This window comes from Corvus cornix, chromosome Z, assembly GCF_000738735.6.
Source record: "Corvus cornix cornix isolate S_Up_H32 chromosome Z, ASM73873v5, whole genome shotgun sequence".
Taxonomy (NCBI): Eukaryota; Metazoa; Chordata; class Aves; order Passeriformes; family Corvidae; genus Corvus; species Corvus cornix.
This window is the reverse complement of record NC_046357.1, coordinates 53,820,556-53,847,501: the sequence shown is the minus strand read 5'-3', so window position 1 is coordinate 53,847,501 and position 26,946 is coordinate 53,820,556. Positions and strand designations below refer to the sequence as shown.

At 41.6% G+C, this 26,946-nt stretch overlaps 1 protein-coding gene across 5 annotated transcripts in view; it reads right to left on the bottom strand.

Annotated features, from left to right (window-relative positions):
* Positions 1-636: 636 nt before the first annotated feature.
* Positions 637-26,946, bottom strand: part of FAM172A (family with sequence similarity 172 member A) — a 265,595-nt gene continuing 239,285 nt past the window's right edge. For all 5 annotated transcript variants that reach the window (XM_039567672.1, XM_039567673.1, XM_039567671.1 and 2 more), the window contains one exon: positions 637-2,878. In XM_039567672.1, the coding sequence (XP_039423606.1) occupies positions 2,736-2,878 (143 nt within the window). In that variant the 3' untranslated portion in view covers positions 637-2,735. The remainder of the gene's footprint in view (positions 2,879-26,946) is intronic.

Below are 26,946 nucleotides of genomic sequence, written 5' to 3'. Positions count from 1 at the left end.
GTGTGCATCTTTATAAACATAGATCCCGAGGAATAGACTAAATCAACTCATCCCTCCTTAGTGTGCTTCAGGGTTACCACTGTCACTTCTTCATGTGACATGAATCTGGCAGTCTGGCAGTACATGCTGGGATGCTCCCACACCTTCCTCTCTTTCTGCAGCCCATGCATCCTCTGCCGCTGGGGCCAGAGATGCTGCCTCCTCCATCTCTAGCCTGTGTCCCCCTGCAAAAAGTCCTTTTCCCAAAAGAACTGATCAAATCCCTCTCCTGGTGTATTTTTACATGGTTTCATGTTTATGAACAGCTAAAGGGAAGAGGATGGTGTGGCATACTTGCCTATATGGCTTCCTGTGGATGATGTGGGGGCGTGGAGAAAAGCTCATGCTCACATGGGCTGAGCCACAGGGCTGGACATGCAGCCCACTCTGTAGTACAAACAAGCCTCACCCCCCTCACACCCTGCTCACACCTTCCATCCCCAACCCAGCAACTGTACAGGGTCCTGTTTGCAAACACACCTGCGCTTCCTGCATGTATTCCGAGGCTGGTGGAGCTGCTGCCCATGCAGCCCCCATCCTACCCACCAGAGATTGCGGCTCCTATGGAGCTTAGTCCAAGGACACAAACTGTGCAAGGAGGAGAGAAGAGAGCATCTTTATTTTTTGTTCACTGCAAGCAGAGCAGTACTAGTGGTAAGGATCCCTTCTGCTCTACAGCCCCCCACAGGAGCGATAATGTGAGCTGGGCCCGGGGCACAGTAAAGAAAAATTCTTTAGAAAATGATAAGCATTACAGTAAAAATTTTTGTACAGTTTGTTTGTCATCAACAGTTACAAAAATAGATCTGCTCCTCTAATATTTGGGCACCCTAGAGACTCCATCTCACCTCCACAGAGATGGAGAGTGGTGGGTCTGGTGTGTGCAAATTTCCCTGGCCTCCACATCTTCCCTGGCTGTGGGACAAAGCACAAGACACTCAAACCACACCATGTAAACTCTTGCCTTACCCCTAAACACACAGGGTCCAGGGGGCCAGTGTGGATGCAGGCCTGGGACAGGGGGGTTGCAGACCCCCGCAGTGGGGGATCAGGCTGGCCAAAGGCAGCAGCATCCTTTGACTGGGAGTAAATGCAGAGATTGGAGGGCTGAGGAAGCTGGGTGCAGTCCTCTCTCCCCAGTAACAGGTTCCCCTCTGGGAAGAAAAACTGTGAGGCACAGACACAGCACTTCCCTCTGCGTAGGCATGGCCTGACACCTCCCCCACTGCCCTGGTGAGGTGCTCCAAGCACCCCTCCCCAAGGGCAGAGCTTCAACACAGTGAGATGACAGGAAACAGGAGCTGGGGAAGTGAAGCCCTGCTGCCAGTATGAGCAGGTAGGGATGTGAGCACTCCGTGGGTGCTGACAGCCCCCCACCCAGAGAATTTAGGCCCAAACCCAGCTGGGTTTCCCTTTGCACCTCACTATGAGCACTTCTGCTTTTGCTCTGTGGCGTAGGAAGGTGCCCCTGCTTTGGCATCACTCGTTTTAACGCTCCCCACCACCATTTCTAGCCCCCAGCTGTAGGATTGGACACATTGCATGAGGAGAGGGTGGGATTGGGTCAAAACTCATGTGTTTGAGTGGTGTCTCCTTGTCACTAACAGCATCAGAGGTGAGGTGGGCACGGCCATTAAAGAAAGGACCACTTTAACTTAGTACTATCAACACCAAAGGAGCTTAATTAGAGCACTTGCTCACTGGGCATGCTATCAAGCACATCTTTTCCCTTAGTGTTAGCGGAGAAAATCTGCCTAAAGCAACAGTTGTGGCTACAGCCACATACCCCCTGTGCATGGTGTGAAATCCCCAAACAGAGTGCCCTGCTGGCCGACCTTTGTCTGAGAGTCTGGGAAACGGGATGAACCTGTGAGTTTAGGGAAAAGGGATAACCATGGGATGGCAAGGCATTACAAACCCAGAGTATGAAAATGGAAGCATCTTTGCGTTTAAAAATAAATAGGAAAATATGCAGTGTGTCTCTTTTTTTTTGCTGTCATATTTCACAGTGTAATCCAGCCTGTTAATGAATAGGCATTTTTTTTTTAAGTAGAGCTTTCCAAAGGAAGAGAAGACCTACAGATAACGCCATTAATCTAGCAAAAGAAAATCACATCAACAATGGAGCCTTTCTAGAATTCTGGGCCAAATTTCTTGGACACTCTTGCCAGCAGAAAAATGAAAGAGTTAAAAGTGAATCCCACCTGGTCCCAGAGAAAGAGAAGGCTACTGGGTGTAAATTCATAGGCTGGTTAACACGTTTGAGTTAGGGCTGTCTTTTAAAAAAGAGTAATTCCTATTTTGTTCTGTCTCAAAATAGAAGGAAGCTGCAAAAATTCCTGCAGGCGATAGGACTGCGATGAAGCTGTTAAATTCTGGCATCAGCTTGGTGCAGGGCTATGTCAGGGCAATTAGAGCTGCACCATGCTGCACTGTGCAGTACCACTGTCAGCCTTAATCTGCACACTGATGGGCAGCACAAAATCCAAGTTACAGCCCACAGGAAGCACAACCAGTGAACCCATATTGCTTTGACAGTTGCACTCATCTAGAAATAATGCAAAACGCTATTTAGATGTATACATCACGACCCTGTGCTCTAGGAAGAAAACAATCTAATGAGGGACTGGGAGACTCCTTGCAGAAAACAAGCAGCAAAGACATTGGTGGTGGTGGGTTTTTTTCCTCCCCTCTTTTTAGAATTCTTCATATTTTATCCTGTTGGAGCGCCGTGTTGGGGTTGGTTTCACCAAGCTGTTCTTTGCCTTTACAGCCTCGCTGAAGAACTTGAAAATAGATGGAAAACTCTTCCAAGAAGTTAGTTCATGGCGTTCTGTACCTGCAAAACACAAAGGTGACAGTTTGACTAGGGGTCGTTCTATGACTTGCTGGCTGTTCACATGATAAATGCTCCATAAAATACAAAAATGCAAAACCCAGGGAAGCCACCCAGCTGCTTGCAGCTGGTCTGGAGGGAGCCTGGGGAGGGTCAGGGCTGTCCTGCTGCTGAGCTCTGGGGCAGGTGAACAGGAGCAACTGCACACACATGCAGACAGACACATGCACAAACATACACACGCGCACATGCATGGCCACCCATATCACAAGTCAGAGATCCTCAACATGTCTCGTATCTGGAAAAATAAGATCCCAAAGCACCTGGCTAATAAAAGCTTCATTGAAGCACCTCTTCTATCTGACCTTGGGAAAAAGAAACTGTCTACTTTTCAGGCACACTTTGTATTATTTATTTTTCATTTTATACTGTTCTTACCCTGGCATATGTATTTTCAAGTGAAAGAGAACACTTGATCTGAACTAAATCTCATGCATCACGAAGGCATCCTTTGTGCACCCATTCCCATAGATTGTATTGAGACAGTAAAGTGGGCCTTTCCTGTTTGTATCTTCTCTTTGCCCACAGATTTACCTCTGTAATTTTTTTTGGTGGGTGCTTCTATTGTTTTGCAAGTGTCTTCCTCAACATACAGTCCATGTGCTTTATTTAAACAACCACACCCCCTCTCCTTTCCCCCACCACCAAGCCCCAAAACAAAACCAAGACAATGAAGATAGGGAGCCCAGAGGTGTGAAAGAGTTGGGACCTCTTCCTGGGTAACCCAATTATGCAGAGATGCTGCCTGGTAGTCTTTGGATCCTGGGCCTCTGTTTGATACTTTAACATTGTTAATGATAATTCTTTAGTCTGTAATAGTAGGTCATTGCTATGGTTACTCTACAATGGTGCAACACTTCACTTTCCCCTTCAGCTATTCGTTGAGACCTGGTAACCACATTTGTTGCCTAGCAACAGTTCTGTGACAGTATCACAATCTGGGGGTGACAACAATGAGGGACACAGTGCCCATGGACTGCCAGGTGGAGAGGGATGCAGTCCAGGGTGGATGATGGTCCCTGCAGGACGCAGGGTGGCCATCAGTCCCTGGGGATACGGGGTGGCTGCTCTGGCATGGCATTTGCTGCACACCCACCGTCACATCCCTGTCAGGACACTTACCTCTATGCACCCATCCATGGAGCATGCACCCATCCTTGGTGGGTCCATGCACACCGTCCCCTCCAGAAAGTCTTTGATGGAGGCACTACCTGTCACACTGCACGCCTCTGCTCCCTCAAAGGCAGCCATCACACAAGCAAAAAAACACTCCAAAAAACCCTCTCTGGAAAGGCACTATTTCCCACACAAAGAGATGTTTTTGTACAAAGAGCATCTATGTCACGTGCACACACAGATTTTCCTCCCCCCTCCATATTCATTGTATGGAGGCAATTCATGACATCTTCCAGAAATTTTCCACATGCTCCTTTTATACAAATGCTTTCCACCTTCAAATTCACCCATCATTGTAGAAATTCTCTTTGCACCATTCTATCAGGTGCTGGACCTGACAGTGTGGGGTTAAGAGTTGGACTCCATGATCTTGAAGGTCATGTCCAACACAAAAGTTTCTGTGATTCTATCCTGCAGGTGGCTTTCAATACAGATCACCTATCCCACCCCCTATAGGCCATTCCATAGCAATATTCACCAAGACTTGCTCCTCACCTTGGAAACACAGAGGTGGCCCAACACAGCAGGAGGATAAAGCTTCCCTTCCAGTAAAACCTGAAGCCTAACAGACATGTCCATGAGGACTTGGCTTGGCTTGGTACACTATGACTGCCCACTGCCACCATGCACACACACCTCGCCTACCAAAGTTGATTTTATGGAGGGATAGGCTGTCCTAGCACACCGTAAGGACACTCCTGCACAGGTGTTTCCCATCCTTCTCACATGCATGTGTCACAGCATATGGTAAACACCACTTTGAGCCTTGAAGGCAAAACATCTTTCCAGGTGTCTTTCTGGCCCCATCACAGACATTTCCCACACAAACACATATTTCTCATTTCTGCCTGCCTGCATCTCTGTCTTGATTGTAATAATCCTCATTAGTATCCACTGGATAAATCAGATGAAAATATAGGTTGTGAATATTATATTGTTTTTTCTCCCCTTTCTTCCTTTCTCATCAACAATCTTCCTCTGTGGAAGGGCCATCCAGAAACAAAAAACAACAAAACAATACGTTTCTGTAGCCTCTCTGTCTCTTTCTTCATCCTGCCTTCTCCCATGCACTTTCCTCATGTCCTCAAGAGAGATCATGCCCACATTCACTAGTGTTACTGAAACTGATTAACCTACAGCTTTCCTGTGGCAACTCCTCTCAACCCACTCTTCTCAAAAAACAATTCAAGCTTTGAGTCTAGAGGGACTCAATGATTCAGCAGTCTAAAGTAATTTTAACACTCACTATTTTCCCTTTCCTAGTAACAATCTTACTAGCAGATGAACATCTCCCTGGTGATGAAATCACTACAATGGATATTTAGTTTCCAGGATTATGATGATTCTTTGCTTGATTAATACTGCAATAAGAAAAGCTTGCTTTTCTTGGCCCTTTATAGTCATTTTTAAAGGTCAAATTTTGCCCTTATGTATTCACATTCAACTGCTACTAAAGGGAGAGCCCTAAAAATTTAACATTGCACAGACTGTGCATTTATGATTTATATACCAAAGGCTTGGAAAATTCAACCAAAGCAAGTGGAATTATGTCCTAAGGGTTAGAACAGACTTGGCCATAAGGTTTTTGCCAGAGGAAGAATATCACTGACGACTGCAATCTCAGTTGCATATTTAGTAGAACAGAGATCTAAATTAAATACATGAACAGCCATCTATTTTTTGATAGAAAGAATAATTTTTAAGAGATAGACAATAAGAAGCAGCTGTTCTAAAGCCAAGGTCCTCTGAGATATATATTCTTAGTGCTCACTAATTTCAACAGCCGTGATGATAACCCACATTATTCAATATATTGTATTAATTGATGGGCTGTTGCACAGCATGTAGTGATTTCAGATATTAATTCTTTGAGAAATCTTAGGAGCACGCTGCATGGGAAAGATATAAAAAACCCGTTAAGTGTGGGAAACAGCTAGAATATTCTAGAATATGCAAAGGCTACAACTGCAGAATAAAAAAGTATAAATCCCTCCTAGTCCCAGCCTCACTGAGAGAAATTATGGCAGCTGGTGTGGGGTCAATAGCTCTGACCAAGGAAGCTGTGACCAGTCCAGAGAGATGGTCCCAAAAGAGATCGTCTTCCCAGGGCCCAGTGTCTTCCCTCAGCTGCTGGCCAGGAGGGCCCATGCAGAGACTATCAGCTCTTTAGTGATTGTCAGCTTGTGATTTCAGCTCAGCTCTGCAGGGCAGCCTCCAGGCCAGACCAGGGAGAGAGACGAGAGGCCCGTGTAGCTGCTCCGCAAGAGACAGCTTTATCAGTCTGGCAAAGGGGAGGCCAGGGACAGGCTCTCTCTGCCCTTGCAGGAGCAGGGGTCTAGCTTTATAGGGATACTGGGGGTGGGTGTCAGAGGGTAAGGGCCAATGGGTTACAAAGGATCTGCATAGGGTCTCCCAGAGGATTCTGGGTTTGTCTTGTTCTCTCTGTAACTGGAAAGTGGTTGCCTTTCCAGGGGAGTTCTGCTGGGAGATTGAGCAATCTCCTTATCTCAGCAGAAGTCCCTCCAGGGCAGTGGCTGGGCACACCCTACAAGAAATGACAGAAATAAGCAAATAGCCTCCCAGGTGCCAGCATGGAGAGATGCAGAGAGAAATGAATATATATTTTAGCATGTGCATAACATCATTGGAAAAAAGCTCCGAAGAGATGGTGGAACCAATAATGTGTGAGGTGAAATGAGTAATGACTGTAAAACAGTGAACAAGTTCCAGAATCAATTTACCAAGCACCACAAAGAAATATATAATTAGAAATAATGAAGACTTGCCAATACAGTTGATACAAAAAATCAGGTAAGGGAATACTTCTAAAAATTTAATATCCAAATCATCAGGTCTGGATGACACGCATATGTGGGTCTTCAGGGAATCAATTAATGAACTTGCTGGACTACTGGCAATTATTTCTGAGAATTCATGTACAATCAGGTAGGCACTAGAGGACTGTGGTAGGGATAAGAAGAAAAAAATTTCTAATTTGAGAAAAGGAGGATTAATTGAAACTAACTACCACACATAAAATTCATGTCTGAGTATTAGTAGAGATCAACATTATAAAAAATCACAAGGACCTTCAGGATAACAGCAGACACAACAGGCTCAAAAGAACAGATAAAACCCAAAGTTTATTGAATAACAAAAATCATCAGGTGAGAGACTTAATCCATTGCTTTGTTTTCCACAAAGGACAACCTTGCAATCTTGGGGCAGTGGGAACCAATGTAATCACTTAAAATGGATTATGACCTTCACTATCTAATGGGCTGTGGTCACTCCTACCTCTCACTTGCACATCAGTTGCTTTACGCCAGTCAAGGGGCCCCCAAACACTTGAGATCTATGGTAATGCAGCTCCCAAATGTGTGCTGCCATGCCTGTGCTGGCTCCAGCTCCCATGTCCACCAGCACCTACAGTACACATGGCATCTCTACAGGGTCCAAACTTAGCATCTCATCTCATCTCATCTCATCTCATCTCATCTCATCTCATCTCATCTCATCTCATCTCACAGATGCAGAGTTATGTCTCTCCCATTGTACATTATCTCAGGCTCTAGGAAATGGGTGCTGGCACACTTTTGGGGAAGTGGTTAAAGCATTTGAGAAGACAAATAGTAAGTAATAATATGGGGTTGAAAATATGCCTGTGAAAATCCAGAGGGACTGGTATTTGGGCTCAAGTCTTTTAAATGTGGTCATTAGTCATCTGAAAGAATATTGAGAATATAGATATTGAATAAAGGAATAGGATATGGAATAGAAGACTGTACACACATAAGAAGGAACAAAGAAATAATAATTAAAAGGGCAGCCTAAATGGGTAGGAAAAATAGAGAAGAGGAAAAGCAAAGATTGAAACTGGAATGGTGCCTGCAGGGGTGGTCATGCAATATGACTGTGTGAAGGATCCTGATGGCCATTTGCACACACACATGCAAAGGCATTTTACTGTCTTCCCTTTCCACTTTCACTCAGCAAAAGCAGCTCTCCACCTAGCAAGGCTGACGAACTCCTTCTGAAACCAGAGTGTTTGGAGAGAGAAGAGCTCTGCAATCACCATAATTCACTCTTGCAGAGCGATTACTGGCTGTGCAGGATAAAGGTGCCCTCCTACAGCGCCTGCCCACTGTGTCAGACAAAAGCCTCCTCCTGCGGTGCTCAGAAGATGCACAGCACAATGGTGGCCCCCCGCCGCGTTTACAAGATGTGTGGGACAAAGGTTTCCTATGCTGCTTAGGAGCTGGGAGAGATCTTCATACATGCCTTGGCGCTGAAATATTTCTGCAGAGGAAAGTTTCCAGGTTGAAAAGCTTCTTCACAGATACTAGCCACAGGGCTGACCTTGGGTCTGCTTCTCTAAACAGCAGCTCATCTCTAAATAGTGCAGGCTTCAAAATGAATTAAGGGTCTTCCATGCCTTGGGGTTTAGCCCCCATTGGGATGGAGAATTCTGCTGACCTTCAACAAGATCTTGCCCAGCAGAGTTTGCTTCCTGTGATCACGATCTGCACTGAGGCCCTGTCATGCTGCAAAATACCAATGTGAGCAGCTTAGCCATCTTGTCCGTAGACAGTGGCAGAGGTTACTTTAACATTTATGATTCAAGCTACATATATAAAAGGCAGTCAGTCCTATCAAAACTTGATTTACATGGTTCAAAGGTTGAAATACAGACTTCTGTGGGCATTTGCAGGAACAGAAACACTTTAAACATTATTAAACATAAGCATCAACACAATTAATTCCTCCTTTACACATAAACTAACAGAGAAGCCAACTCCATCTGACCTGGGTAGACAAATGTGATAGACCTTTCAGAAAGGATTTTTTCTCCTGAAAGTTATGAATCAATGGAAATTTCTTTATTTCTTACATTATCCACACACACATTGAAGAACTTATTTAATTCTTAGGTATTCAGTTCTGCAATTCTGTAACTCTGTAGCAACATAACAACATGGTCCAAATACGCACTTATGTGTGAGAAAGGGATGCTTCCTGCCTGTCCTGCATCCATCTTTCTGTATGCTAACAAATTCTGTATCACAAAGCTATTTCTGAACAGGAATTTAACTTTTTTTTTTTAGCCTTGAGTGCACCAGATATTACCAAGTATGACAGAACTACTTTTAATTCGTAAGGTTTCTCTACTTACAATTTCTTTATCCTGTCGATCTGCATGGGAAGAAGTTGTGTTTTTTCTGACTATTTTGGTCTACTGAAGTAAATGTTCAGGTCTCAAACTCCAAAACAGAAGAAGCTCTCAGAGCATCACTAGTAAAGCTAATGAAAAAGGTGAGTACAACTAATGCATCTTGCCTAAAATCACTCAGTAGTTCTGACTAGGAAAACGAGAGCTTCAGGAAAAATTGTGAACAAGTCCACTAGCTCAAGAACTTTGAGATCCAATGACCTTAGGAGTTTTTGCATAAGCACTTCTACATGTCACAATGGTAAAGAAAGGTTAAAAGCTTAGGCAAAATTAAGAGATAAGCTGAACACCAATTAATGAAATGAAAGCAGTAATTTCTGAGGGGACACAAAAAAACCCCCAACCCCAAACCAATCCCCAAACTTTGATGTGTTTAGTTTGGCTAAGATGTAATCGTTTGTGGAGTCATGGGCATGATAATAATCTAAAGTAACTGTGTAGGGAAATGAATTCCTTGGAGAAACCAAGAGAGAAGAAACAGAACAATCTGAAGAAATGAAATACAGCTTAATAAGTGGGCTTGGACACACAATAAACTGGTTAAGACTCAATACTCACATAAGAAAAATCATAGCAATGCTGGAGACTAGACTACACATACTTAAGACATCTTCTACTTAGTTATTACCTACTGTGACACAAACCAGTCCTTATTTCTGTTGGACATGTATTATCTATAAGAATCGTTAGTGGGATGATGAAAACAGAGAAACAAGCATCCTACAAACCCAGAAAAATGATCACCTCTGAACTCCTACAGTTGCAACTGGCTTTTCTTCCACTCCTTGTTTACCACACACAAACTTCCCACAAGAAGCAAGTGGTTAAAAATAGTAAAAAAAAAGTATTTAGGAAATTCTTCTTGCCCTCTGAGCAACAAGATGCAAAGATTCACACAAAAGCTCACTGCAAGCAAGGTCTGCAAAGTAGGAAGGAGACAGGAGTCTAACACGGCCCTCATTTTCTACTACTTTTCATTTAATATTAAGGGCAGTCCCATGAGCACAGGTTATTTGTTTGTTCCTCTACGTGTGAACTGGCCAAATAAGTGAAACTTGAGAGGTTGTTCTCTCCCGAGCACAGGTTACCAAAAGCTAGGTCATTTTCTGTGTCACCGAAGTCAAGCAATTTTTTTTGAGTATATATTAAAAAAGGCAAAAAATTAGATACCAAGTACCAATAAGGTCCTTCCAGTAAGAACCAGGCACCCAGGATAGAACTGCTGTTAATATCAATGCAAACAGCATTAGTAATACAAATTGTGCATAGCTGCTTTTAAAAAGGGAAAAATTCAGAAACAAAGGCTGATTAAACAGCATTTCCAGAGACAGAAGACTTACTGGATCTCAGGCTGTGGGCTGGCCTGAATTGGTGCTCAGGCATAAACAGTCCTGAAAAGCAAACTTGTTCTTGGGTCCAAAATTTCACAGTCTTTTGCACAAATAGGCAGAAATGCAGCCAAATGGGCAAATCCATGTAAGGCTGCTCCTATCTATGCAATGAATACAGTGAGAGCATCTAGCCATGGACACAGGCAGGAAAGATCAGATGTGGCAGGTGGATCCAGACCCTGGGAACTGCAGGACAGTTATGGGATTCTCAGGAGGCACCATTTCCACAAACACCTCTCCAAGGTGTTGTCCCTCACAGCCCCACTTTTGGGAGAGCACTGGGAGAGACTCAGACACCCACCACAGGGCAAAGACAGCGTCAGGCAGGAGAGCTGATGCCAGCCATTTGAAGTTATACCAATCCAAAATTGCCCTGGGATACTGGCTGTTCCAAGGGAACTGTGAGAATGGGATGAAGATGTACAAATGCTGTCTTGCAATGCTCAGGGGTTGATGTGCTCCATCAGTGTTACAGCATCCCACCCATCACTGGGTGACCCAGACGTTCAGTGTGCATGTGTGACTGAACAACACTCTCGGGGCAGCAATTTCCAATGCAATGAATTTCTGCACGAGAGCAAGCCATTTCCTTGAAGAAGGGATCCAGTAAAGATGTACTCAACATTATGCAACTATGGATTTTAAAACTCATATTAAAATACTGTAGCTTGTAAAGAGGAGTAGGCAGGCTTTGAAATGATATTTAAACTGATATATCTGTATATCTAACTATTGCCATCTTTATACAATCTTTATATATGTCCGTCCATATAGTATCTATATCAACAACACTGTCTGTCTATCTATCCCTTTATCTATCCCTTTATCTATCTCTTCATATCCGTAACTCCACCCTTATCTAAAGACAAATATAAAAATTCCTTACCTGACAAATGCGAGGTGGGATACTCAGGTTACATCTTGCAAAGTTATTTCTGGGCTAAGAACATACCCTATGAAAGGTGCAGGATCTCACCAATGGAAGTTAAGAACAGGTTAGACAACCACCTCTTAGGAATATTATGGGTATAGCTGACCTCACCCTGGGCAATGTGGACAAATTAAGTAACTTCAGAAGTTTCTTTCTATCCAGCCCTGTCTCTTCTGTCACTTTACTGGCTTTATTTAAGCAACATCTAAAGTTGATTGTATTAGCAAGGTACTCTTGATTATATTAGCAAGGTACTTCACAGGAGCTCTAAAGCATTTGAATAATATATACTAGTGAGATAACTTAATTTTTTAAATGCACATGCATTTTTTCTATCATGAATTAGGGAAAAAATCTATATAAAATTGCAAGCAAGAGCACAAATAAAGTATAAAACATTTGAAAACAATTATTTTCTCAACTAGGAGCAAGGAAAATTTGCTTTTAAATAAAGGAAGTTTTGACTTGCTCAAAACTCAACACTTCATGAGCAAACACACATCGACAAGACTTCTTGGGTGAGAGCACTGAAAACCAAGTGTTCAAGCCTCAAAGCTTCCACAGGTTATAAACCTGAAAAATACTAATTAACTTGACAGATTTTAACATGCTGCAGCATGATGCAAGCAGTCAGTTATACCTCCTTCTCCCCACTGCTTTGCAAAGACACATCTAACAGAATTCTGTAAGGGAAAAGTCATCATTACTGTGCTTTTGCAAACTAAGCGGCTCAGCCAAGACCAGGAATAGACCTGAGCTCTGCTGAGCCCACAGCAGGAGCTCTGTTCATGCAACAATGCTGCTGATGTTAACAAGCGTACAGGTTTTATAAAATATATTTAAACTAATTTAAAACATTCCACAGTAACACTTCTAAGTTACTTTAATCAGAAATACTCAAGGGCTGATTTTTAAACCCGAGTTTATTCCAAAATCCCACAGCTTTTTACTGCCTATGAGGCAGAGACCTGAAGGGTACACACTCTGCTATCTTGTGAGAGCACTACTAGTGCAAGAAATTCATTGGTGATACCAGAACAAGGGGAACAACCAGCTGCTTAGAAAATAGCTACTCTTTGTAATGGTATTTCATGATTATTTGTTCCTAAATAGTAATTATGTCATCAAACATCAGGATGTACCAGCAGCACCAGCACGAACACAGTTTTGGCACTTTCCAAAAACACAACAGCCAACGCAACAGCATGGAAATGGCAATGCCTGCACCACAGAGCAGCTAGGAAAGGTAGCAACGCTTTGAAATAACATGTTACATGACAGTAGAGACACTCCATCTAGTAAAGATGTAAAAAGGTTCTTAATCACTAGCAGGATAAGTACATATTGCCTGCCTATTTGTGAAATTTTGGACCCAAGAACAAACTGCACTAAAACAGCAGAATATAATTTTCTCTTATGTCACATCAGAAGCAGAGCTTGAAGATTGGTGTGGATGCTGACATAGGCAGCTGTGGAAGTAAAGAAGGTCTTTCGAGGGACAGGAATGAGCCTGTGTCTAAAGAACAAGCTGTAATGAGAACACGTATGGGGCATCAAACACCCAGTGTGTTTTTATGATTTTAGCGAGAATCTGAATTCAAACATTGCAAGCCTTTAATGAATAAATTAACTCTGCCTTTCCACAGTGGACAATATTCATAATCTTCTACATAAGAAATACTTGAAAAGCATTTTTTCCCTGAATTTTTTACTTGGATTATAGCGTCCTGTTTTATCTGTGCAGACAAAAGACTACAGTCAACACAAGTCCAGAGTATTTTCATAGGTACAATGGTATTCACTAACCCATCTACCTCATCTTGGGACTACTGCCTCTGGTTTGCTCCAATCCAACCCAGCCACTTCAATCCAACCCAACTCAACCTAACCTAACCTAACCTAACCTAACCTAACCCAACACAATTGAATTCCTCCAACACACCATTGACACCATCCATCTTCTCCCTAGTCCTGGAGCAGCATAGAAAAGGCACTTCCCCTTGACTTGTCTTCAGAGGCTAATCCTGTGATGGGTAAGAGGAAAAAATATCAAGAATCCAAGACTGCCTCTACAGTGCCAGCTTTGGTCTTGTGGGAAACCTAACCTCATCTGCACCTGGTTCTCCCCTTCTGATGGCTGCTCCTGCAGGACACTGGAAATGAGGTTAGCAAATGGTGGGCTAAGATGGGCCTGTTGACCTGCTTTCTTGCTTCTGCTGGACACCTACTTCAGGAGCCACCACCTGCCAAAAAGGATTCACCTTCAAGAGAAGTGAAACTGAAGATCTTAAATCCAAGTGATCCTGAAAATCCCAATTCAGGCACTCACCACATCCTGAGGTGTCTAAGCTCCACAGACACCTCAACTCCTGACCTTAAAGCTTACACCTTAAAATGGTATCTGTCCATGCCCAGAAACACATCAGGCTTGGCAGTGAAAATACTTCCATGGGTCTCAGGCAGATAGTGTTTCCATGTCCCCCTCTCCCCCTGCCCTGTAATGCCAAGTATGTGCGCAAGCCCCAGGGGCAGGAATGCCCTCTTCAGTCCTTCCTGAGGCTTCATTTCACCTGAATCTCTTCCTACTCCTTGCCTGTTTTTCATCCACCTGGGACACCTGTTTCTCCAGAATACCTATTTCTCCAGGAAATCAAATTTTCAATTCCTCTTCCACAGCTTGCTCACCTGGCAGCTCTTCTTGAACTCAGTGCCTGGCCTTGATCTTGTTGCATCTCATCCACACACTGATCCCAGCTGTCTTGTTCTCATGACCCACCAATTTTTGCCTTTTTCTGACTTTGCTCCAGCCATTTCAAGAAAACCTCCTCTAACTAATTGCACCCATCCAATCTCTCCTCACAAACACCTTTCTCTTCCAGTTGCTGGCATCAAACACATCTTCCTTCTCCATGTTTTCCTCTTTCTTAACAGCAAAAGAAAGTCCCAGGTCTGATTTTGGCAAGTATTTTAAAAAAGCACAGAAGATAAACCTACCTCCCAGATGTAATGGTGAGTGCAGAAAAAGAGGACACATCTGTGAAAATGCAGTTGGCTGACTCTGCATGATCAGGGAAATGAGATGTGTATCTCCTAGGTGAGAATGATGGTTTCATGGGAAATTCAGGCCATTTTCTTAATGACTTAATGGAAAGGAAACATATCTGAGTTTGTAAAATGTCATGGAAGATGAAGCTGGGCCATCAGAACACAAACATCAACTAACAAATGGGAGTTAAAAAATCAGATTTTGGGAGTAACTAACAGATTCCCTTAAGTTTGATAAAATTTTAGTTATATCAATTAAGTATAAGAAGTTTTCCAGAAAAAATAAATAAAAATTTGCAGATTTGAGGTGTGAATAATCCTTGTGCACTTGCAGTACGTAATTAATGCCTAACCCACACAAGTTAAATTTTTCTTGTTTGCATCACACCAACTGCTGTCTATATATGTACACATATTACACCCCCCTACCCTATGCATCTAGGAATTATATGACCCACTTCAAGGTGTCTGCATAGCTGTACTAGTGAGAAAAATGGCAAGAAGATAGTGCTGTTTCACCAGTAAATTTACACCAATATAGTGAGAGTTAACTTTCTTTTATTAGCATGACCTTTGCTGGTTGTTGTTAATGAACACTCTTGAAGAAGGCAGGTGACTGAACCCAGATGGTGGAATTTTATGGACAATGATCATTGTTGTGGGTCAAGTACACCTGTGCTGCAATCATAAAATTAATAACCTCTACAACAACAGCTTTACATATGGCTGTCTCAGAAGAGTGCCACTTGTGTAACTCACAGCCTTTGGAGACGCTCTTTATAATTTATACCCAATTTGAAGTGCAAAGATTTTTCTCTCCCACAAGTCATGGTAATCAATACAGGTCTGCACCTATTATAGCCTGATGAGGTGAAGTGTGCGGTAATGATCAGCTGCACCAGGCAAACAACACAGCTCATAAACATGGCTTTGCAAAAGGGATCTCCAGCGGCCATTTCCCACACCTGTGCTGCGAGAGCAAATAAAGGAGGAAATAATTTTTTGTAAGGGTACCATCCCTGCTAAGTGTTGAAAACTAAATTAATTGTGTATTTACCTCAGAACTACTCTGAAACTTGAGGGATTTTTGCACGTCACATGGATTTTAGGCTTCTGCACCCTAATTCATAACACATCAAGACTTAATGCGGGATACTATGATGTCCCTGTATCATGGAAAGTGGCAATTTAAGACTAAACACTAATTCACAAAGGCTTTGCAGATGTGAATTACACTAAATTTAACTAAGCTTAATAATACCACAGTTCTTGTGACTTAACCTGAGAGATGTCACCAGAGGGACTGTTTGAGATTAATGATCATAAAGCTGCATTTCATTCCCTGCTTAACCCTCCTCCTGCAGACAGCAGCTCTGCCTGGAAGTGCTCAGTGCATGTGCCTGGCTTCCTACCTCTTCTGAACAACACCACCCTAAATCAGTCACGAGTGATGCTCAGGATGCAAGGGCAGCAAGCCAGTCATGCAGCAAAGAGTTCAAGACAGGCATCAGGTGGGGGAGGCAGTGAAGTGAGGCACAGGCAGAGCGAAGCCGAAGGCAGCTGTACGGCAGACAAGACGAGAAGGCATGTTGTGTGCTGGCATGCGCTGACCTCTGCCAACAGCTCTCCTGACATCCCTGTCTATGGCAGTCAGACATGAACCTCAGTGTGGGAGGTGGGTCTCCCAACAGTAGGAGGGAGAACTCAAAAGTCCGGGATGAACGTGAAGGGAAATATTAAGTTCATATTAAGGAAAAAAACCACCCCAACCAAATAAATCCTTAAGAGATGGGAATGTTCCCTGTGGGTATGCATGGTAAGGCCCCCATTGCTGAGATCTGCCTGGAAAAAGCCCAGTGAGACCCAGGAGTCAGTGGGATGAGAACAGATAGGGGTTTCTCCTGGATAAACTGCAGATCATGTTCTGCTTTGCAGCCTCGGGAAAAACACACACAGAACACACAACAACCCCAAAGTCGGGGTTTTTCTGCTAATCCAGTTTTAAACATCCAGTTGCAGAGTGGCAAAGTTTCTAACCATTCCATTTAAATGCTACACTAACAAAATAAGCTTCATTTGGGAGACCATATTCATTTCAAAACAGGGACTTCACTATTACTCTTTAAAAAATAATGCAATAGATAACATCAAGCTCCAAAGCTGCATCTTCAAGCTGACACAGTCACTTCAATGTTGAAGAAACAATTTACAATTTCCCCCTTCAGCCAGAGGCAAAATAAAACCCCAAAGATCCAAAGACAGAAAATATTGAAGCTTAATGACGTCCTTGTATTTCCAAATGAAATTTTCATTTCAAAATACGATCCTGATCTAATAACTGATCTTTCCACATGGAGTCTTCCAGTAGAACCAGTGCTGCTGAGAGAGACTGTGGAAAAATCAAGCAAGATCCCTTGTGTCATGGCAGAGATTTTTTGCCAAGCATTTAGTAGGTTCTGAAGAAAACTACTTCAGTCTTTTCTATCCAGAAAGGTGGTTAAACCTTGGGAACTGGGGATAGAAACAGAAATTGCTGGGAAAATATATTTGGAAGTGTAAGAGAGATGAAATACTTAAAATGAGTTTAAAAATTTGGTAGTTCAAACTATTTTCTTTTCCTTATATCAAAAACCTCGGTTTTGTTATCTTTGTTTTTAAATAAAATTAGAACAAAATAAAAAGAAGTTGTCAAGGTAGTTTCTCCCCAAAAAAATCACTGAACTGGAATTATGTCATCTCACATTAAAATTATAATTTTATTATTATAAATAATATAAATAATAAAAAATTAGTAACAAATAATTAATTTTTATAATTAATAAAAATAATAAAAATTATTATTGCCACAGCTGACCTACCAATATTACATTAAAAAAACATGAAGAAAATCACTTAAATACATTTGGGGAGTTCTTTTGTTGATGGCCCATGCATATCTCTTAATAGTTATTGCCCTATTTTGGTTTAATTTGGCTAAATCATCCCTGGTTGGATTTTTTTTCAAGCAAGTTTAAAGCAAACTGTATACGTATTATGGAAAAGACTTCATCATGAAAACAAGGATTGAGGAAGGAGCTGAAATTTGTCTAAATAAGAGCAAGATCAATATGCGAAAATGCACAGACAACTAAAGTTTGACAGTCATTGCTCATAAAATCCCGCAATGAGTTAAAATGAAAACTGTCTCCTGTAGAGGGAAGTTAGAGAAGAGCTCATATATAAATACTTGGGGAAAACTTGTGCTGTGGCTGGAACATTCCCTGTTAGTCTGGGGATAAAGGAAACATTACAACCACAATATATTGCCCTATTAAATTAAGAAAACATTTATTTTTTCACTCTGTTGTGAAAAGTGGAAAGTCTTTAAGTGACTAAAAAGCAAAGACCTTGAAGTCAACAACATCCCCATCTATTTTGTCATGTTTTACAGATCCAGAATAACAAACACTTCACATCACTGTCTCTGCAGCCACCATTGTTAACCTCCCACAGGAATCAAACAAAGTTTTACAGTGCAAATATTCCACATTTTCACAGGTTTCAGAATTGCTTTCCCAGGTCTGCATTCGGACACACACTGAAATCCTACAGGACTCCCTCTGAGGAAGGACTGCTAGCTGAGGGGACAGGACATTGTAAATATAGGGTTTGCTCTCCTTTGTGAAGCTGGGGAAAGCAGCAGCCAGGGAGCTCAGGAAACTTGGTGTCATGGTGAGGTTTGTGCATCTGGGCATCTGCAACGGGAGAATGGGTAGGAAAGGTCTGGGAGGAATGGCTGTGGTCGAGAAGATTTTTATTGTTTTTTATTGCAAAGAACTCATATGCCAAGGTAAACCTCCTTCCATGCCAAAATGTTTTCAGCAAAATACGACTGCAGCAGCAGCTCCTCTGCAGCTGCGAGAGGAGCAGTGAAGCCTACTCACCAAGGTCATGCCTTCTGCAGCTCCAGAAACCTTTACAGAGCCTTGGCATGAAGGACACCCTGCCCCATGCTGCACACTGACAAGGTGCTCCTACTCTTTCACAGGAAGAGAAATGGGGCATGTAAAACCACTTGTGGTGGAAATACATCCCATCCACTACCATGGCAATACGTGGAAGCATCAGGATTTGTCCTACAAGCCTAGGTGCAAGGGTGCTGGTGGGAAACAAGTTTGCTACTGGCCTAAATTAAGAATGACCTCATCTGTCATTAATTTTCATATTTTCTGCCCAGGAGATTCTAAGGATGCACCTTGAAGGAATCCTACTGCTCAACTTGCACAATGCTGACTGGGCTGTACTTCTAATGTGCATGCAAGTACTCAAATTATGTTTCACAACAAAAGAGATTCAGTAAAAAAACCCACCAAAGCCCACAACAAAACTAATAAAATAAATCTGTGTCAAGCATGCTTAACAAATCAACTAGTTGCAACAGCTTTGGTATGGCCTGAGAAGTGCTGAAACCAAGTATTTCCTTATGACATTCATTACTTAAGGTGGGTATCTGAAATATGAAAAGCATATTTGTTTTAATTGAGTTTAGTATCCCAAATGGATCACAGAGAAATTCTTATCTGACTTTTGTGTATAATGCAAGTAAGTCCTCTGTAGTTTGGGATCTCAATATTCCCCTTTATAAGAGCTTGTTTTCAGTTGTTTATAAATTTTTCCAAGCTAAGTACTTGGGATGAAAATTCCCATGCTCTGTCTCTGCCTTAGGCTGATTATTATTATTTTTTTTATGTTTCAAGTGAGGGGATTTAGTCACTTCAGGAAATAAGATTGAGGGAAAACATATTTTGCCCCTGTTGGGAGGAATAAAAACCAAAACAGATGAGAAAAGAAAAAAATGTCTTACAAGAATTTTGCTGAGCAGCTCCTGTGCCTGTTCTTCACAGCAATAGTTTGAAATCTGGGAGGTAAGATCCCTGTTGTCCTTCTGCAATTCCGAAGAAAAAACAGCCAGCTTTTTGCCTAGTCACAAGCCTTTGAAAAATCTCGTTTGCATATGCTCAGCACAGAGTGCCCAGAATCTGGAAGTCTAAGCGGCCAAAGATTCCTCTGAAGACGCTATTTGCAATGGACAAGGTCCAACCCAGGGCAGACAGGGCTAAGCCAGACTTTTTTTTTCCCACTGCTGCTCCCAGATGTTGCAGTCTATTGTGGCATCAGGCAGAGGAACTAAGTGCAGGCAGCACTCCATCCTGGGTTCCAAATGCAGGCAGAAAAAGGGGAGAAGGGGAAAAAAAGCAGCCTATTGTAAACAGAGAGGAGAACTAGCCCCTGGAGGGCAGAGGGATGAGTCAACTGAGGCAGGAGATCGATTGTGTAAAAAGATCAAAGAGAAGAGATATAGGAACACCAAGGAAGGTGAAGGGAACACCTCTGCAGGAGAAGGATAGACCTTGAAAAGCAGGGAACTGGCTGCAAAGAGAGGTTAGGAGCCAGAGATGAGGGACAGCAGTCTGGACACTCAGGAGAGTAGACATGGAGGGGAGGAGAGGCACAGTGGGACACGGCTTTTCGAACTAGGTAAGAGCTGCCTTATGGGAGACTCAGTCTCTCCAGGCAAAGGCGAAAACCGTCAGTGCTTCATTCTCCCTTGGCTGTGGTTCACTGAGAAGGTGACAGTCTACTGCACTAATACTCTCAGCACCTTTACCTCACTTCACCAGCCCATTCATCTGAGCCCAAACTCTCTATCTGAAATGACCACCTCTGCAACTGACCTGCAGCCACAGAACACCACATGATAAAACTGCCTTTCTTAGTCTTATTGAGGTTGAAGAAAACAAATTACACACAGAAAACTGTATTAGGAGAATATTTGAAGCATGCACGCTGAAGGGACAAGTTAAGGACATTCAGTTTAGTCAATGTCAAAATGGTTCAGACAAAACTGAGGGGGGATGGTGCTTACTGGTGCTGCTCTGGTACAGCTTGTATTGACCTTGCAGGGAGTGTTATGCTGTCCCTTGCAGACCACTTGTGCATTTTTCCACCAGACACCTCTGTTGACCTGCAGCTATTGCCTGGGAGTAGAGAGAACTGGTCCAAACAGATGAGGCTTTTGCACCAAAATGTGAAGTAACTTCATTTCAATGCAGTACAATGAGTAAATGAAGGAGAATGCAACAGTCTGGATATGGGAAACTCCTGTAGTAGAATGCTGTGAAGTGTATACTGGCTATTACATGGGGAGTGAAGGAAATTTTAAGTGTTTGGACAAAACCCCTCGGGTATTTAAAGCAAAAATTAATGGCTATTTTAAAAAGTAACAATAAGGAATTAATCTCATTAATGGAAAAAACTCTACAGAGTCCCAAGCTCCAAGGAGGATTTTTTTGAGCATCTGTGGACAGATCACTGCAAACAGCTCATAGCTGAGCTGGCTCTCTAATCTTTGCTGGTGGAAAACATGGCTCATGTGGTTTCTTACATCCAAAATTTCCAGTCACCTAAATTCCCAGTAGCCAAAGAACAAAGCTTCCCCTAATGGTCAGTTTTATATCTTTATCTTAATCTACCTGATGGCAACTGCTGTTTTAAACAGAGTGTAGTTGCATTATGTAGTTGTGATCACTGTAAAGAGTAAGAGGTAATATAGAAGTAATAGTTTGTTACGGAAAAATAGATGAGGTAAACAAGAAGGAAACTGAACAAGGCAACTGAAAGCTTTATGCTTCTATTATTTCGTTCTTCCCTGGGATGGTGACTGAGAGTAATTTGAAGACATCATGGATCCCTTAATTATACTGTGTGCACCTACAGGATCCCCTCCTGCAAACATGTAAGTGAGGTGACTTTTGTTTCATAGCAGTCTGTTATTCTGTTTTCATACCTGTTCAAAATAAACCTTGTTCAAGCCAAAATAATTGCTTTGCAAGCCTACCTACAACTTTTTCCTAGGGGGATCCATGGTCTACCAAAAATCTCTGATGCATTAGCATCTAAACTAGCAGAGGAGCTGCGTAACATCGGTGATGGGCTGAATGTATCAATTCCAAGGGATGTCACAGGTTGGCTTGGTCTGGGGATGCACAAGCCCCATGGTTCTGCAAATCTAGTGGTACAAGAAAGGATCTGCAGAGCTGCACTCTCTGCAGGGGACAAACTGCCTTTGAAGGACAAAACATAGGTAGGAGTACAAAAGAATGAAGCACAAAATCTTGCCACTGTCTGCTCTAGCATGAGCTTCAGCTGGTCTGTCACTGTAACATAAGTCAATTAAAAGTTTGAATGCTCCATACATTGTCGGAGCTAAGAATGGCTGGTCACTAAAAGTGATATTATTCTGTAATCACATCACACACATCTGTAGACTCATCCCTGAAATTTGCTTCCATGGCTTTAGATAACAGTTACTTATTTTTTTGACATTTGGTTAACAGAACAGTGATATAAGAAAATGAACAAATGAAAAAATGCTTTATGAAGAATCATGCAAGAGATCATAAATGGCAGATTTAGTATCAGCAATGGCAGTTTTAATAATTATCTTATATGAAAGAACACTGCATCCAAATTTTAACTTTGTACGATGTATGATGCTGTGACATATACAAGTTACTTATTTTGGAATGACAGCCATGCACGGTTTCTTTTCCTTGCGTCAGCTGTTAGCGCATACATTTCTGTGCTAATATGATAGGATTCTTTGAATGAGATAAAAGGAAGGATGACTTAGCCACAGGTCACTCTGCAGCAAGCAGAATCAATTACCCTCCCCCAAACAATTTAATTGATCAATTTCAAATACAGGAAATCTGCTGAGTCCAGTCAACTCACAGAAGGCTCAGTTTCAAAAGCAGGTACCTAACACTCATACGAAATATGCAACAAGCCAGGCAAATTACAAAAGCATTAATATGCCCGCAGAGGAAATCACCTTATAAGCATTCATGTTCAGTAGCATATTTATGGCAACTACACTGCTCATGCAACATGTTACCATTTAGATAACATGTGTTGCACACTCTTATCCATGTTTTATGGCCCAATATCTTTTACCAACTATTGTTTGTTGCTCTGTTTACTAGTACTATACCACAACATTCATCCTGGGCTTGGCAATGACAGATGTTGCTATACATACTCACAGCAGGATTTTTTGCTTAGCACCACAGGATGCTCTGCCTCGGCTCTGTGCAGTATACAAACTGCTAATGCAAAAATCCCAGTTCTGAGTGGCTCTGAAAAGGCATAATGGTACAGCACCTTGACTTATTCCAGCAGAGACTCTTAACCCATGCATTTACCAGTACCTTTTTAATTTCCTGACACAATGAAGGAAAATGCTGTCTCTTCCACCAGGGCTTATGTGCAGACGCCCTAGCAGTCAGTGCTCCGGTGTGCATCAGCCTCTCAATTATTTGGTCAAAACGTTCCAATTCCTAGTCAGATTTTCAGGACAAGAACTCTTCTACTTCCTTCCTTTTGAATGCAAACTGGGCACTAGCACAAACATTTCTCCCTTAAAATAGCAATATACCATCTGTTTAACTCTCTAAAGTGAGAAACTCAGCAGCTAACCCATTACAGAATGTCAAATGTGCATACGACATGAATTAGTTTGTTGAATAACAGTTACTGGGCTTTACTGATGTTTTTGGGTTCTTCAAGTTCTTCCTCTTCAAAATATCTACCCCCAAAATTGAAGTGATGTCATTAAGCACAGAAGACTAATTGGCAGGCTTCTCAGGGAGTAGGCAGGTAACAGTGAGTTTTCTTCAAAGGGCTCATGATACATATGCTGAATTAAGACTATCTTTACTTAATGTGGATAAAGTGTGGGAATAAGAGTGTGAAAAATCTGAAGCCAGAAAAAAACAAGACTAAAAGAATTTAGCTTTTCACTTTTTAAAGATAAATACCTGGAAAAAGACAAGTGTTTCATTTCATAAAATTGCCAGCTTTGCAATCCATACAGGCCCCCTTACAGCCTCTTCAAAGAAAATAAAGATAGATCATTGTGCAAGAAGCAACATGTATTTCTGCTGTGGCACTTTTGCTAAGAGGAATGTTTGAATTATGAATTTGTAACAGGTTTTTACTATGAAATGATGAAAACCTGGCACTTTCACAAAGCCCCATCAACAAAAAAAATACTGCACATCAGGTAGCAGTGCTTAAAACCACTGCTCTTTGCCTTCCCTTACACACGGCATGGTTCACAATTCTATGGATCAAATGTCCTATGGATCACTTGAGATTTGTCTCCATCACCTGGAAGCTTGAAGTTACGGCCATGGTATTGCATGATGTAGATATTCCCCTTCAGACCCACCTGTTTTCTTTTCCGACATCAAAAAATAAACCGCCAAAATTCTTGAATAGTTATTCCATGTCAGGTTCTTTTAGGAGGAACAGGCCAAAGTAAAACTTGCTGAGCCACACCCGGACCAGAATCCCCATGATTTTATAGATGCAAGTAGCTTAACATTATTTCAGTGTGCCACACTGTCACAAAAGGGCATTTGAAGTGTTAAGGTTGTATGCTGAGCTATCAAAGATTCATGTAGAAATGTACCAACACCCTTCATATAAAGCTAATCAAATTTGAAATTACTGACATGTCACCTTGAGGAGGAATTTGATTTATTATTTGCAAAGTAATCCAGAAAACAGTGAGATGCTCAGCTGTAAGAATTACTGTTATACTGACTTCATGACACTGCATTAGTTTTTGTTGTTGCTTTTGTGCCTGCCCTAAGTAATAATAAACAACAAAACTTTGTGCTGTTAAGTTGCACAAAGGTGAAACACGGTTGCTTAGAAGTGTGCGGCTGCACAAGAGTCGTTTGCCATCAATTAATGATATGTGACAGAGAGCACAAAATGATGTGAAGCCAGCTTTCTTCTTTGCAATCATCCCACACTCAATGGGGAATGTTGCCTAGAGTGACACCAGTTCCATGACCTTCCTTGCTTGTTTCTGGGTGGCAGGACCTGCTTCAGTGAGATCAGACATCATGCAAATAGCATGCAAATTTTCAAATGTCACAGTTTAAGTGCATACATAATTTGTAGCATATTAACTGATTTGTGTTCATAAATCACAACGCTGGCAAACACAAACCAGGAGTTGCATATGCAGTTCTCAAACACAAATGCACACTAAGCACCTGAAAATCTGCCTCACTTTTAGCTTTACATCAAACACATGACTTGGCTTCACAAGATAAAGACAATGTAGGATCTCACTCAAAAAGTCACACACCTGGTCAATTGCACTGCACCATTTATTCATCTGCACCACATTTTAACACAGCACCCATGTATGCTGTAGACTGAGTTCTCTGAAGTAAAGGTTTGGTTTTAGCACTGATATTTGCTCTTTGTTGTTATGTTTAGTTCTGCATGTATAAGAACACATGTTTATGGCACAATGTAAGTAAGCACTCCACATTTGAGATCAGCTATCCTGGTAAGTAAATGACTATGCATATAAACAAATCTGTTCACTACCTTCAAATATTTTTGTTGTATAATTATATCTCATATATATTCTCACAGATGTATAAAATATATTCTTAGGAAATTTGCCACAGAATGTTGCTGCTTATAGTAAGTAAATGGTGTATTTGTGTACTATGCTCCATACTTACATACATGAAGCATATTTGTATACTTACAGAACTGCCAAATATTTCAATTCTGTTACTATACAAACACACTGATATTACTGGAAAAAAAAAAAAATCATCCTTCCACTAACTCTCCTAAGTCTTTTTGAGACTGGGTTACCAACATACCTTTCAGAAAATGTGTTTTTATACTGATAAGGCTACATCACACTAGAACTAAGGATACTATACATCTAGGTAGGCTTGCAGCTAAGAACACAGCTTTTATCAATCCAATTAAGTCAGGACTTATTCAAACTGTAGCCTTCACTGCTATCTCCATTACCTGCTATCTCCTAGTGCCAAACACTCCACATGAACTACTACCTTGATGTAACCTGCCATTTCCCCATGGCAGCTCATTTTGGGTATTATCAACTAAACTTTTGAACCAAATTACCTAACCTTCCCGTTCCCAGATGCCATACACAAGCTAGGATATACAACATTCTTTCTTGTGTTTTACCACTAAACTCCACAGTACGCACCCGAGATACCAGGATGGACCAATAAAATGAACTGGAAATGTGTGCAGAAGGCGGCGAAATGAGATGGTGAACTATGGCTTTTTACCATATTCCTTATTTCCTTCTTATTTCCAGCCCTGGTAATCCATAAAAAGAGACAAAAATTGCACTTTCGTACAGATGGCTTTGAAAACATTTACTTCAAACTTCATCAATATGATCAAGAAGAAACTTAGATTCTGAAAATGTGGGAATTTTCAAAATGCAATTTCAATAACTAAAAGAGTAACAAGGGATGTGAGGAGAATTTCAAAATATTAGCATTAACAACTTTCTTTTTTTAGACAGGTTCTGTCTGGCAAATAAAGCTGTTAAGTGATTCCAGTAGCATCAATATTATACACAAAAATGGGATATCATTAATAACAATGAAGGAGAAAAGAATTCTCACGGGAGATATAAAATGCATGTGCAACAAGTTAAACCCTCACTCTCCTAATCCAGTCTGAGCCATTTAATTTCTCGGGTTTTAAAATATATTAAAAGGTTTGCTTTTTTTCCCCCACAAAAACCTTTTAAGAAGCATTCATAACACTGTCACAAAAGTAGAAAGCTAGCACAGATGACTTTGTCTACTTGCTATTGAAGCAAAGGATAGGCCTGATGCCTAATCTGAAGCTGACCTAATAGATAAAACCCTTGGGGTCTCAAATTTACATTTCATAAGCTTAATATTCTGCCTGATTTATGATTTGCCTTCTTAAACAAAGAAGGATGTACTTAACAACTTTACTTTTGTGTGGTTAACTGTTGATCTGAAAATGGCACATAAAATGCATTTACATCAGCACTGCCTAATAGGCCCATAATGATTCTTTATTATGCTTCACTGAAAGGCAACTGAGTGACAAGTAACTGATTTTGTAGATCAAATAACTTTCTGCCACCCCCACACAGATCCCAGCTGCTGCACACTTTATATGCCAATACAAATACAGTTGTAAAGTAGACAAATATATTGTAACTATGTTATTAAATGAGACACAACACGGGGTGTTGCAGGAGTTTGAGAGCTGTTCAATGCCGTGACTGGGAATTACAAGCATGCAAAATCACACTCTAAAGGAGCTTCAGTTCAAAATTACTGCAACCTTCCCTCTG